The sequence below is a fragment of the Notolepis coatsorum genome (assembly GCF_963971535.1).
Source record: "Notolepis coatsorum genome assembly, chromosome: 2".
NCBI classification, from domain to species: domain Eukaryota; kingdom Metazoa; phylum Chordata; class Actinopteri; order Aulopiformes; family Paralepididae; genus Notolepis; species Notolepis coatsorum.
This window is the reverse complement of record NC_140166.1, coordinates 195,158,152-195,172,720: the sequence shown is the minus strand read 5'-3', so window position 1 is coordinate 195,172,720 and position 14,569 is coordinate 195,158,152. Positions and strand designations below refer to the sequence as shown.

General features: G+C 48.6%; 1 protein-coding gene across 1 annotated transcript in view; it reads left to right on the top strand.

Moving 5' to 3' along the window:
* xpr1a (xenotropic and polytropic retrovirus receptor 1a) overlaps positions 1-14,569 on the top strand; it is a gene marked incomplete at its 5' end in the record, with an annotated part of 47,186 nt that overhangs the window by 16,205 nt on the left and 16,412 nt on the right. The window contains 2 exons of the mRNA XM_084308449.1: positions 4,605-4,773; positions 6,082-6,276. Coding sequence (XP_084164575.1) covers positions 4,605-4,773; positions 6,082-6,276 — 364 coding nt within the window. The remainder of the gene's footprint in view (positions 1-4,604; positions 4,774-6,081; positions 6,277-14,569) is intronic.

The window sequence follows — 14,569 nt, the reverse complement described above, 5'->3', positions numbered from 1 at the left end:
GCTTCGCTTCTTCGTCGACTGCACATGTCCTTGTTGTTTTCAACACAGATAATCTCCACGTGCTTGTTGTAGAGAGGTGGAGTCGAGGCGCCGCTTACTTTCGTTTCATTGGAATGGAGGCGGGAAGGCGCCGCTTACTTTCGTTTCATTGGAATAGAGGCGCAAGATTTTGGAGGCAAAAAATAAAATAAAAAAAATATAAAAAAAAATAAAACATTTTATTTATTTTATTTTTTTTACTTCGATTTTTTTTTATTATGTTTGAAGCTTGTGTCATCGAACGAAGCTTCGAAGTATTTAAGACAGCCCTACGTTGTAACCAGTTCCAAAGTGCTCTGTTCTCCCTTGTAACCAGTTATATGAATGAAAAAAAAAAAAAAAAAATCGAACCCCGACTAACCTTAATGTCATGCACTTGTCCTAAATAAACTAACCTACACTGTAACACGCAACACTTTGATGAACATTGTTACTCAGCTGATAGAGTTATACCCTTCTTGCTGTCTTGTCGCACAGAACTTGTAAGTCGCTTTGGATAAAAGCGTCAGCTAAATGACTAAATGTAAATGTAAATGTTATATACTCGTACTGGCCAATCGCGTCCCGCTCTGAGCCATATTGAGATATACCTCATCTCCTGTACCTACTGTATTACATGAACGAAAACAAAGCACCCTTGCACTTGACCAGGCCCGCTCCAGTGGCTTACTATAAGACACCGGGCGTGGTCACCACTCGCCCTTCCTCTTTTTCGTTTTCCATCATGGCGGTTGCTTTGCACCCTGTGTAACTAGCGTTTATGATCTGCAGAGAGAAATTGAACAATGCCGGAGATTTGCCAGCCCCTGGAATCTTCTCAGCATGTTCCGACGGCGCTCGTATGGGTCCTGCGGTCCTGCAGCTGGATGCATCTCGATGCATCTCCGCGTCGGGACTGTACTGGGGTTTCCTCGTCTTGTTGACAGCAGACAGAGGGACGATGTGCGATGTGTAGCTATCGAGCTTACTCGCACTCAGGTAGGATCTGCGCCACTAGGCATAACAATGCTGGCGTTGGTGATGTTGCTCGAGTTGTCCCGGGAGACAACCGAGTTGTGTATTGGCGCAAGGGGCAGGATATCTGGGTAAACGTTGTTGTTTTCCCGGGTATCCTGGAGCGCGCGGCTAACGCTATGCTATATGCTGGGTACTGTTTCTGTTTTTGGTTCCCCGCTGAGGGATGTCTTTATACAAGGTCTTCCCTCCTCTTAACCATTCATGCTGACGGTCAATCAGTGTCTACTGTTATGAGTATTGCTGCGGTTTTGTTTACCTTTTTCATGGGTGAATGGGCTGAGGTCTAGGGCTGGTGTGCTTTTATTATGAATGGTATGCGCGACTGGTTTTCTCTGGTCCGCATCCCCTTAAAGTTGTGTGTATGGGCTAGCCCCATTCTACAGTGTGTTGGTGGTGTTTTAGTTCATTTATTCATTAACCCCTTCATGGGTGCACACCACAGTGGAGGTTGCTGGTTGCTTGCTTTGTGAGTTGTTTATGAAGCAGGTGGCATCAGTCCTTTGCCTCTGGTATGTTGAAACAGTGCCCCGCTCGGCCGTCATGAGGTGATTCGGCCCGGTGGGTGGCGGGCTGTTAAAGCCTATACCGCCACGGTATAGAATTAGCAGCGATTAGTGACTTTGTTCGAATTGCTGTTTTTTTTGTCAAAAATGGTGTCTGGTGGCGGGGGCCATGAGGGCCAGCCGACGTCGAAACATCGCGCGAGGTTTTTGACGTTATTAGCTTTGACCTAGCCGCAAGCTATAACCGCAGGGAGGGGTCTCCCTTTGAGGGGGTGAGAAGTTAAAAATAATTGTTCCCTCCTCAGGGCTCCCCTCTCCGCAGAGGATCTTTGGTCTTCCGCTGGAGCGCGGGCGGTATTGGTCCTAGGCCCCACACCGCCTCACGCCGCGCAGCCAGAGGTGAGAGCACGGTCTTGCCAGCGGCTGTGGCGAGGCCCTCAACCGGCGGCCATGTTTCCCCCGCCGGAGGTACCCTGGGCGTTGAGTCAACAGGTGTCCACAAGGCTGACAGCCTTGGCGGCCAAGGGATCGGCCAAGGGATCGGCCACATTGGATGAGAAACCGTCGCCGTCCTGCCGTGTGCATCCCGCTCTCCGATCACTCCCTCCCCCAACACCAGCGGAAAAGGGGCTCTGATTTGTTTCCTTTGGCTGCGGGCCGCGGGCCTTCAATGAAGCGCATGCGGCCCCACGTTTCGCTTCTCATGGGGACAGAGGCTGACACCCAGTTGATGGCTGAGCCTGGGTCTGTCCGTGAGAATGTTGTGCTGTCAAGTGGCTCCCACACCATAAGCTGTGTTTGGTTGAGCCTGGTGTTACGTCTGTCAACTACAAGTGTTGTCAGCAGGGGGGCTCGAGACCTTTTTGAGGCAAACAGTGCAGGCTTCCCCGACCTCGCCTTCGCCAGGCCGGGTATCACGTTGGTGCCTCCACTCCTGAAAGATTGGCAGTGGTCTCGCAGGCGTGCGTGATTTGGGTGGTAGTAATATCACTGCAGGGCTACGGTGTGTAGGAACCCATGGGGGCCTCACACCTTGCATGTCCAGCTGCAGAACAACTCCTCAGCATGTTCTGGAGGGGTGTTCAGTGGGGGAGCTTTTGTCACCTAGTATGATGTCAGCTTCCCCCGTATCAAACCGGCCCTTTCTGTCGGGGCCCCCCCTTGGGTGCGATTGCCTCGTGGGTTGTATCAGGGACCGTTGTCCTGATTCCACGGAACGCCCTGCCCGCACGGTTGGCGGGTTCAGAGTTGGCTACGCACAGCGGGAGGGACCGGGCCGCCTATCTACAGTTCCTTGCGGACCAGCGCCAAATGGCGGCGGGTGCGCTCTGGGAGTATCATCACATATGGCTTCAGCAGTGCCATATGTCGAAGTGGATGGAGAGAACGCTGAGGCGGGGACTTGTATTTACACAACCCCACCCGTTTTCAGGTTTGGTACAGACCCTATTGTCAGGGTCACCAGCAGTGACAGCTCTGGTCAACGAGATCCAATCTCTGTGGACGAAGCAAGCCATCGTCGTGGCGTTTTCCTCCCGGTATTCTCTGGTGCCCGAGAAATCGGGAGGGGGGGGGGGGGGGGGTGTCAGACCCATGCTGGACCTGTCCCATGGGAAGGTTCAGCATTTTGGACCGTCTCCTACCTGTTGAACACTGTCAGGTGGGGGCCTGGTTCTCCTCCATAGACCTGTAGGATGCGTATTCGCATCCCCGATCTTCCATCCTAGGGCTTACCTACGCTTCCTTTGTAGGGTTTAGCGTATGAGTACCAGAGGCTGCCGTTCGGCTTTTCTCTGGCTCCCCGCATCTTCACCAAGTGCGTGGAGGCCGCACTGGGGCCTCTGCGTCGTCAGAGGTTACGAAGTGTATTCTGCCCTGACGACGTTCTGGTCCTTGGCGGTCAAGGTGGATCGTCAGGTCTCATACCAGGCAGGTGGTGGAATTCCTCACCAGCCTGGGGTTTACTGTAGACTGGAAGTAGAGTACTCCTCTTCCCAGTCAACGGGTGGAGTACTGTGGGCATCCCTCTCGGAGCATGTTATCGACACGCTCGAGAGGTTCCGTCCTAGGACGGTTACGGCGCTGTCCGTGATACGCCTGCTCGGTATGATGGCATCTGCTCATTCCGTGGTCCTCTGCCGCCCTGTTAGGAGGGACCTCGGTGGAGGACATCTGTGCTGCGGCCTCATGGTCCTCCCCGGGTCCCTTCGTAAGGTTTTACCTCATGGACATGACTGGGGGTTCTGTCTCCCAGGCGGTTCTGAGGTCTGGAACCTCCCCTGCTTCCCGCCTTTCGGTGGGTTAGCAGGGATGTGTGGGTGTGGGCCATAAGGTGTTGTGTCACACGTGGTCCCGCCTGTGCTGTGCGTTTAGAGGTTTCTAGTTCCCTCTTTTTCACACTTGGGTGGAGTTGACTGCCGCCCCCTCTTCGCTAGGAAGAGGGGGTGATGGGACTCCCCTCCCCCCTGGTGTAGGGCTTGCGGGTCCTCAGGGGGTACATTTGTCGGTATCTCGATATGGCTCAGAGCAGGACGCGATTGGCCAGTACGAGTATATAACAATATGATAAGTTATATGAGTACTGGCTGAGCGTCCCGCTCTGAGCGTGCCCTGAGGTCCCTTGAGGGGGTTTTTCCCTGATGGAAAACTCTTTCCCGAGGAAGGGCGAGTGGTGACCACGCCCAGTGTCTTATAGTAAGCCACTGGGGCGGGGCCTGGTCAAGTGCAAGGGTGCTTTGTTTTCGTTCATGTAGTACAGTAGGTACAGGAGATGAGGTATATCTCGATATGGCTCAGAGCGGGACGCTCAGCCAGTACTCATATAACTAGGTTATATACATAACCTATCGTTCCAAAGTACTCTGTTTTTGATTGTAACCAGTTCCAAAGTACTCTGTTTTTGATTGTAACCAGTTCCAAAGTACTCTGTTTTTGATTGTAACCAGTTCCAAACTACTCTGTTTTTTATTGTAACCAGTTCCAAAGTGCTCTGTTCTCCCTTGTAACCAGTTCCTAAGTGTTCTCCGTTCTCTCTTCCTTCTCCAGTTCCGCGTGTTGACGGCACCATTCCATCGGGTGGAATTCGCAGACTTCTGGCTGGCCGATCAGCTCAACTCCCTGGTGATCGTTCTGATGGACCTGGAGTACCTCATCTGCTTCTACATCTTCGAGCTGCAGTGGGGCGACGCCAAAGGCCTGCTACCCGCTTTCAAGGGTAAGACCTGACCTCCCTTTCACTCACGTGCCTTTTAACCCTTTCACTACCACACTACAGAAGGTTAACCCTTTCACTACCACACTACAGTGTGGTAGTGAAAGTGTTAACCTTCTGTAGCGGAGGGCGGTCAGGTGGCTTAGCGGAGATTGTGCTCGTCACCAATGCAAGAGGCTGCGGTCTCGACTCCCGGAGAGTCAGCATTGTCTTGGCTCGGGCTGATCGCTATACTAACTCGTTTGGCTGAGTTAGGGGGAGGGGAGCCGTGGGTGGGTCCTGGGCGTTGTGGACAGCGACCCCTACAGTTCGGTCGGGGCGCCTGCTCAGCGAAGGTAGGATCTGGAGAGAGGTAGTGCGGCCTCCCACACGTTACACTCTCCCAGTGAGAATCTGCGCAGCCAGGCCGGCTGCCGGCTGGCTGCACATGCGTCGGAGGAAAGCATGTGACAGTCTCCGGCCTCTCGGACCAACAGTAGGGGAAAGTGCGCAACAACCAGGAAGGGGGTTGGGAATTGGCATAACGACTAAACAGTGGGATGGGAGAAAAATCGGAAAAAAGAAGGGGGGGGGGGGAGATAATAATAATAAAAAAAAACTTCTGTAGTGTGGTAGTGAAAGGGTTAACCATTTGTCTTGTGGCAGTGAGAGGGTTATCCTTCTGTAGTGTCGCAGTGAAAGGGTTAACCCTTTGGGAGAGTGGTAGTGAAAGGGTTCGAAGAAAGTGACAGGCTGAAGCCTAGAGTGAGCCTGGAGGAGCTACGAGTTGTTACTCTGTCATTATGTATGATATGAATGAGGCTTTAGTTGCTCTCCCCGGCGCAATGAAGCGCCCCCGCCTCGACCCGACCAATCAAACATTAACACCTCTGTGTCTGCGCAACCAATTAACAGAGAGCTAATGGAACAGAAATGTTTGGTCACTCAGAAGTCACCAGGAGGCTTTCATAACGGTAACCTATCCAGAGCTAGGGAGGGAGAGAGCGGGGCGAGGGAAGGAGGGGGGAAGGAAGGAAGGAAGGAGGAAGAAAGGGAGAGGGAGAAAGAGAGGGTGGATCGTGAAAAGGAGGCAGAGAAAATGAATGAGGGGGGAAAAACTGCGAGAGAAGAGAATATAACACAGCAAGTACACAATCGCCATGGGGTCTCCATCCTTCATCAGTGATCAATGGCCTCTTAATCCCTACTAGCTACTAACAGCTGCTTCCACACAGCCATTTGTCTGTATAAGAGATACAAATAGGGTCCACCTATGTGGTCATTTGATCAAAGACACCTCCACCCTCAACACGGTCTCGTTGCCTCCCCCAGATGGGTACATATGCCACAGCTACTCGTACGGCGTACGCGCCATCATCCAGTGTCTGCCTGCCTGGTTCCGCTTCGTCCAGTGCCTGAGGCGTTACCGTGACACCAAGAGGGCCTTCCCTCACCTGGCGAACGCCGGGAAATACTCCACCACCTTCTTCGTCGTCACCTTCGCCGCCCTCTACAGCACTCACAGAGGTGAGAAGACACACACACACACACACACACACACACACACACACACACACACACACACACACACACACACACACACACACACACAACACACACACACATTCTCTCACTCTCTCTATCGCTCTGTCTTTCTCCCTCTCGTTCCCTGTCTTTCTCTCTCTCTCTCTCCATCTCTCTCTCTCACTCTCACACACACACTTTTGTGTAAAATCCTCAGCATCGGAGGCAGAGAGATGTTGCGTTCTACTTGTTGTGGAAAATGTGTATACGGGGGTGGAGGTAGGAAAGGGGTTAGTCTTGACTAGTTTAATATAGGTCAACTAGCAGGGCTCAAAGACACTAGGGCGACAGTCTGGCTGATGTTCTTAAAACAACCTCAAGATAGGCAGATGGACATTTCAGTACATCATATCGTGTGCTCTAATCTTGTGTCTTTTCTCTCTTTCACACATACACAGCACACACACACAGACACAGCACACACACACAGACACACAGACACACACACACACAGACACACACACACAAACACACACACACACACACATCTCACTCTCTCTTCGACACACACACACACACACACAGACACACACAGTCGTACAGACATACACACCGACACACACACACACACACACATTCCCTGTGTCACAATACACACATACAATACACACACGTCTGTACACAGACGCACACACACACAGACACACACACACAATACACACATACAATACACACACGTCTGTACACAGACGCACACACACAGACACACACACACATACACACACACACACACACAAACACACACACACACACACACATCTTACTCTCTCTTCGATGTTCTTAATGTTTTACATCATATCGTGTGTGTACATCATATCTTGTTTATCTCTCTTCGATGTTCTTAATGTTTTTATCTAAATCTATGTTCTTCTTAATGTCTTTATCTCTCTTCGATGTTCTTAATGTTTTTATCTCTCTCCGATGTTAAATCTACGTGTCATCTTAATGTACGTCATGTCATATCTGACATGATATGACACGTCATCATATCTGTCATGTGGGGGCAGGACTGAGAGGGGATTTAGGGGACAAGCAGAGGGATTGAGGGGTAGAGTGTTTTTGTTCAAGCTGTGGTGATCCTCTGCTCGATCCATAGCTCTGCTGTTGAAACTTCTTTTCCTAAATAAATTACCTACTTGTTAAAATTGGAAATATCGTCTCCTGCTGTGTTAAACAACCATCAGCCACAACATACTGTTTCCAATTTTTTCCACCTGCGTATTCTATGTATTTCCACCATTAAAGATCCATTGAAATGGACACGATTTGGGATGGGTCGGGAGGTGATTTGATTGACGTCTGATTGATTTTTGTGAATTATTTGGCACATGCCGGTAGTAATAAATAGTTGAGACCTAGGTGCAGACAAAAGGGGTAAAATGGAGGGGGGAAAACATTGGATCTTTAAGGATATTGGGGGGGGGGGGGGGGGGGTGGACATGCTTATTATCCAATCACACACAATTAGCATATTTTTAAGCATATTATGTAATGTACTGTATGTATGTAAGTGTACACCTCCAAGCCCATGTAACACCATGGGTTGGGGCCTCAGCTAGCTCTGAGCCAGTGAGAAAGCCACCGTGGACTGACCACAGGGTTATTTGTGGTGCTGCTGTTGACTAACACTGTTGTTGTGTTGCTTTCTTGGGGGGCTTGGAAGGTGGGCGGGGGTTGAAGCATAATGCACAAGCTCAATAACATGTGTTGGCTCATGGACACAAAGCAGAGGTGACCTTGAGTGCAAATGCTAGCAGTCGACCCTCGGTCTCCACTGTGTGTCAGTGCCTAGTGCTTTATAATAGAAACAGAGAGAGAGGGAGAGAAAGAGTGAAAGAAAGAGAAAGAGAGTGAGAGGTGTGTGTGTGTGGGGGGGGGGGGGGGGGTAGAGGTAGAGGATGGAGAGGTTGTCATTATCTTACTCAGACAGCTCTGCAATTAGCCTGCGATTATTCAGATTCAGAAACATTATCACAAAGTAGTGTCTGTACAAAGCCTTTAGTTGTGTATGTACATTATAAGCCTTTCAGACGGCGCCTCTATCTCCTATCATAGCCTCACAGATATTTGTCCGTGTGCATCGTTTCAAAGCAGCTTTTTCTAATTCATATATTTATATGCTTCACAGTCAACACAGTTATATATTTATTTGACAGCAAATGCCAGCCGTTAAAAGGAATCTCAACATCTTAAATTGTTAAATGTTACATCCCAGCGTGACTTCATTTTTAATATAAACTCATATCAGTGTGTTTGCTAGCTAAAGCTGATGGTCAGGGAGTTGAATGAGAGAGAGATTGACGATTGAGAAGAAAGAAAGCTTGATGAACAGAAATAAGTACTTTTTTTCAGCTTGAGAGGAAGGTTGGTGTGTGTTCCTCTGGTGTGTGTTTATCTGGAGTGTGTTTCTCTGGTGTGTGTTCCTCTGCTGTATGAGGCCTGTAGGCCCTTAAGCTAATGGTCTCTTCATCTGCTATTCTGTATGAAGCTGTATTTTATCCTCCATGGTAATGGAGAGCTTGAGACACAGTGCTGTTTAAGTGATGGGGTGGGAGAGAATATACACAGTCACACACACACACACAACACACACACACACACACACACACACACACACACACACACGCACACGCACGCGCACAAGCATGCACACGCACATGCACACTTGCACACGCACACAAACTAGCAGACCTACTTAACCTCACATCTCCCCTGCATTGGCGTCAATACTGAAGCCATCGTTAAGGAAATTGTCAGTTGTGTGGATGTTTGAAGTATCTCTGCAGACTCTCTGTACATGTGGAGCTCCTGTCTCGGCTCCATCCTTTGACTGAATGGATGATACGATCCGGAGATGCTGTTGATTTAGCATTTCCATTATATTGAGCTTTGGGGCTCAATACTCAGTAGCCTTAATACCCTATAGGTCTGAGTTGGGATCAGTTTGAACTGGTAACTTTCCTTTAGTGGATACTTTGACATGGTTTATTATTCTGATAGAGACATTTTCCCTGTATCTTCAATGGGGGCTAAGTCAGGAGTTGTTCCATCGTGGGCTTGTGAATCCCAGCGAGACATGTAACATGATTTTAGAAGACTATAGCCTACAAATAATACATTTTGACTTGACTTGTATTGACTTGACTTGACGTCTAAGGTCCTTATTGTATAATATACCTACTATACTGAATTACATATTTTATTTCTATGGAAAAGGCCAGCTAATGACAAACAGCAAAAAGATAATGAGGCCACAAGTTATTATAGCCCAGTACCCAATCTGCCTACATTACCCAGTATAAATTATACTTTTATATGCCTGAGTCTCCTGAACATGGAGAGACCAATCCCAAGTCGATCGGCACTTTCTCTGCACGGTGCGGAAGAAGTGATTATAACTCGGCCGAGAAAGTGCCGATCGACTTGGGACTGGTCTCTCCGTATTCAGGAGACTCGGGCATATAAAAGTCTATTGGATCATGTCTCCAGCACCCCCGCAGCCGTAGCTACAACTACTTAATGTCAAGGCTCGCATCCACATTCATTCATTTTCTCCCCCCCCCCCCGCTCTCTCTCCATGAGCTCAATGTAACGCTGAACTGCAGTGGTCTATCACCCCCAGCACGGTGTCATGTTCACAGCGCCAGACCCAGCTGTAGGCCTCGTGGATGGATGGAGTGTCAGTGAGTGTCTGGCACAGCGCCAGGTCTGTGTGCCTATGGATGTGTCAGCCTCGCTCGCTCGCTGCTAACCTAGTCATGCCTCTGACGATGCCTCCTGGATGACTTCACTGCCCGTTCCTGGAATACGTCTAGTCCGTCTCTACCTCTGGGAATAGAACATAATTACGGGACAGGAGTGATACACTCATCAGCCATTCATTCTACCTGTTTAATTCAGTGGCCTCATTTACGTACGACACATAACTTAAACATAACATAACCTTTTGAATGACCATATTAGGCAGTAACCTCCCCCAAGGTGGTGCAACGTAACTCGCCTAACTTTTTAGGTTTCACGTACAGTATTGTTCCTCTGGAGTTTGGAAGTTCGATCTGTTCCACAGTGATGTAATGCAGAGAGAGAGAGAGAGAGAGAGAGAGAGAGAGAGAGAGAGAGAGAGAGAGAGAGAGAGAGAGAGAGAGAGAGAGAGAGAGAGAGAGAGAGAGAGAGAGAGAGAGAGAGGAAGGGAAAACAGTGCTGTGGAGAACTGATTAGATGCGGCAGTAACAACATAATCCCTGCAGCTGTTCATGATGAGACAATGATGAAGGATTTCCTGTTTTGGACCCAGTTTGTAAACCCTGGAAGACAGTAAAGTAACTACTTTATTATTTCTGGATCAATATGGGCTCAGTATTATATACACAGCGGCTTGACTCAAACTGCTGTTTTAGATGCAGGGGAGTAACACGCTCAAAGCTAATGTGAGCCCTGAGGAATGGACTGACCGAGCCAAAGGGATCGGGGGGTTACTGCATAGTTGGCAAGAATAGCGCTTGCTCCTGTTCTTATGGAGCGAGAATAGTTGACAGTTGACACACACACACACGCACACACACACACACACACACACACACACACACACACACACACACACACACACACACACACACACAACAGACATGCATGTTCTGTACGCACAAACATGTGCAGGTACACACACACTCACACATCCATAGTGGTACATGCTCACTCATGCATACTGAACTAAGTGAAGGTGGGGGGGGGGGGGGGGGGGGGGGGGGGGCTACACACGACACAGGTGGACAAGAGGTGCTCAAGAAAGATTGAAGACATTTGTGCTTTGAAAACATTCCCTTAAGATTCAGAGCAGAAACATTAAGGTTTTGATTCTGACCTCAATATATGTGGACCCGACTTTGAGTGCCGCATAGGAGGACAAAAGGAAGTGACTCTGCAGTATAGCGGCGTTCGCTCAAAGAGGATGCGAGCTCTGCTGCTTTCAGGGGAGAGGAGCCCATTATGATGATTAGAAAGAGAAATACAGAAAGAACTGCTGTGGCAGAACAGAGGAATCAGGAGAGATGAACGGATGGACAAAGGGGATGGCAGATGGAGGGGAAGGAAGGAAGAAAGTAAAGATCCAAGTCATAATGTATTCTACATTTTGACGTACATTCACATTGTGTTGTTCACATAATGCTCTCAGGGTTTCAACAGGGGGAGGTTGTACTGCAGTCACAGATTGTGTCTTGAAGAGTAGGAGAGGAGCAGAGGGCGCTGGGTAGAATATAGACATCAAAGAGAGTGAGACTCACTGAAGAGAGACCCATGATGAAGGGTTTATAAGACATGGGAGAATATGAAGTTACGGAATGGAGAGAATGTACTGTATGGGGAGAGAGAGGGGGGGGGGAGAGAGAGAGAGAGAGAAAAGAACAGCAAGGAAAAGAGAGGGGTAGAGGAGGAGAGAGAGTCGAGTATCCAAACTAGAGGAGAGGAAAAGAGAGGAAAGGAGAAAGAGGAGGAGAGAGGGAATGAGAGGAGAAGAAAGAAATGGGAGGAGGAGCGGAGAGGAAGGTGAGAGGAGGAGAGGAAGAGGAAAGGAGGGGAGAGGGAAGGAGAGGAGAGGGGAGTTGTAATTGGCAGCCTGCAGCTGAACACATGTCTGCTGGACGCAGTTGGAATAGAGATGAGCCGTGAGCTGACATTTATAACTTCATCTTAGGGAGCTGGGCTACTCAATATCAGTCTACAAGTTGCAACACACACACACACACACACACACACACACACACACACACACACACACACACGCACACACACACACACACACACACACACACACACACACACACACACACACACACACACAACACACACACCCCCCCCCCGTCCTGTGTTCCTGAACTCTGGTTCACCTGCTAAAACCTTACTCACTCCTACTATCTGGATATTGGATCTCTGCACCATATTCACATATGGAGTCAGATACAATTAGATGGACCTGATAAACATGATAAGAGGATGCCCTTTTAAAGGTTGGGTGTGATTCTTCTTCTTGTATGTTTGGTTCCTTCAGACAGTGGGAGATGTGTGTGTGTGTGTGTGTGTGTGTGTGTGTGTGTGTGTGTGTGTGTGTGTGTGTGTGTGTGTGTGTGTGTGTGTGTGTGTGTGTGTGTGTGTGTGTGTGTGTGTGTGTGTGTGTGTGTGTGTGTGTGTGTGTGTGTGTGTGTGTGTGTGTGTGTGTGTGTGTGTGTGTGTGTGTGTGTGTGTGTGTGTGTGAAATACGGACCACTGAGCAGTGGCGGACTCAGGCTGTTTGAAGGGCAGGGGCGAAAATAAAAAAAAGGGCACTTACTGCACAACATGGGACCCCATCAGTAAGCAAAAAGCTATGATGCGTCATGTAACATAGACAATCCAGATTAATAGTATAACCACACCTCTATGATAAAAACACACAGGGAACAATACACCTTTAACATTTTTATTTCATAAAACAGTTTAACAGTTAAAGTTAATTCGAGTGCCGTTGAGCTTCTTCCTTTCTCTCTCCTCCCCTTCTCTCCTCATGTCCTCTCCTCCTGTATTCCCCCTCTCCTCTCATTCTCTCCTCCTGTCCTCTCCTCCCCTTCTATCCTCCTATACTCCCCTACTCTCCTCATGTACTCCCCTTCTCTCCTACTGTACTCCCCTTCTCTCCTCCTATACTCCCCTACTCTCCTCCTGTCCACTCCTTCTCTCCTCCTGTACTCCCCTTCTATCCTCCTATACTCCCCTACTCTCCTCCTGTACTCCCCTTCTCTCCTCCTATACTACTCCCCTTCTCTCCTACTGTACTCCCCTTCTCTCCTCCTGTCCACTCCTTCTCTCCTCCTGTCCTCTCCTCCCCTTCTATCCTCCTATACTCCCCTTCTCTCCTCCTATACTCCCCTTCTCTCCTCCTATACTCCCCTACTCTCCTCCTGTACTCCCCTTCTCTCCTCCTATACTCCCCTTCTCTCCTCCTATACTCCCCTACTCTCCTCCTGTACTCCCCTTCTCTCCTCCTATACTCCCCTTCTCTCCTCCTATACTCCCCTACTCTCCTCCTGTACTCCCCTTCTCTCCTCCTATACTCCCCTACTCTCCTCCTGTACTCCCTTCTCTCCTCCTATACTACTCACCTTCTCTCCTACTGTACTCCCCTTCTCTCCTCCTGTACTCCCCTTCTCTCCTCCTATACTCCCCTACTCTCCTCCTGTACTCCCCTTCTCTCCTCCTATACTACTCCCCTTCTCTCCTACTGTACTCCCCTTCTCTCCTCCTGTCCACTCCTTCTCTCCTCCTGTCCACTCCTTCTCTCCTCCTGTCCCCTCCTTCTCTCCCCCTGTCCTCTCCTCTCCTCTCCTCCTGTCCTTTACTCTCCTTCTCTCATCTCATATAGCACTACCACTAGCCTTCTTGCCTTGATTGGAATAAAAACGGTCTATGGTTGGTCAATTTAAATGTTTAAGACAAATGTTTCTGTCCAAAATAAGCATTATTGACCATGTTAGCAGCAGATTCTCAGTTATAATCCAAACTATGCCTCTGTGAGACAAGCAGCTTGTACATGTAGCTAGTAGTGAGGACTTACAAATACATAGGCTACCTGTATCCTTATCTCCTCCCTTACTATTATTGCTTTGGACCCAATTCTTCAAAGAGAAGCTGCCTCTCGCAGCATTTCTCAGATGCTTTTTAACATTCTTCTGATTTCTCTCTCTCCTTGGCATTCTGTAATCATAGAATATAGGCCAATGCTAAACCCACTTTTAAGTTTACTACCACTCTTAAATTAACTTTAAAAAGCAATCCACACTGAACTTTATATTTTGTGCAAACTATCCTAAAGTAATGTGTACACTTTATTTCTAAATTGAGAACACAGGTTAGCATTATAGCATATAATCAGCTAAGCAAGGTACCTGTTTAGTTAGCTAGCTACAGTAGTAATAAAGCTAGCCTACACTAGCCTAGGCTAAAACATACTGCCATCAATAAAAACACTTGCAGTGTAATGCATAATTGGTAAAACAAACTCAATCTTTGCAACTTCAAAGAAAGCTTGCTGTATTACCTACCACCTCACACAGCAGTAGGATGCAGGGTTACAGCCATCTGGCATCTGAACATTCAAGAGGGGGTGTGTCTAAAACTTAACCCTCCAGTCACCCTTGTCGCAATTCTCTGCAAATAGCCTTTTTTCATGTGTGTTTGTGGATAGTGTTGGCTATATTTTATGTAT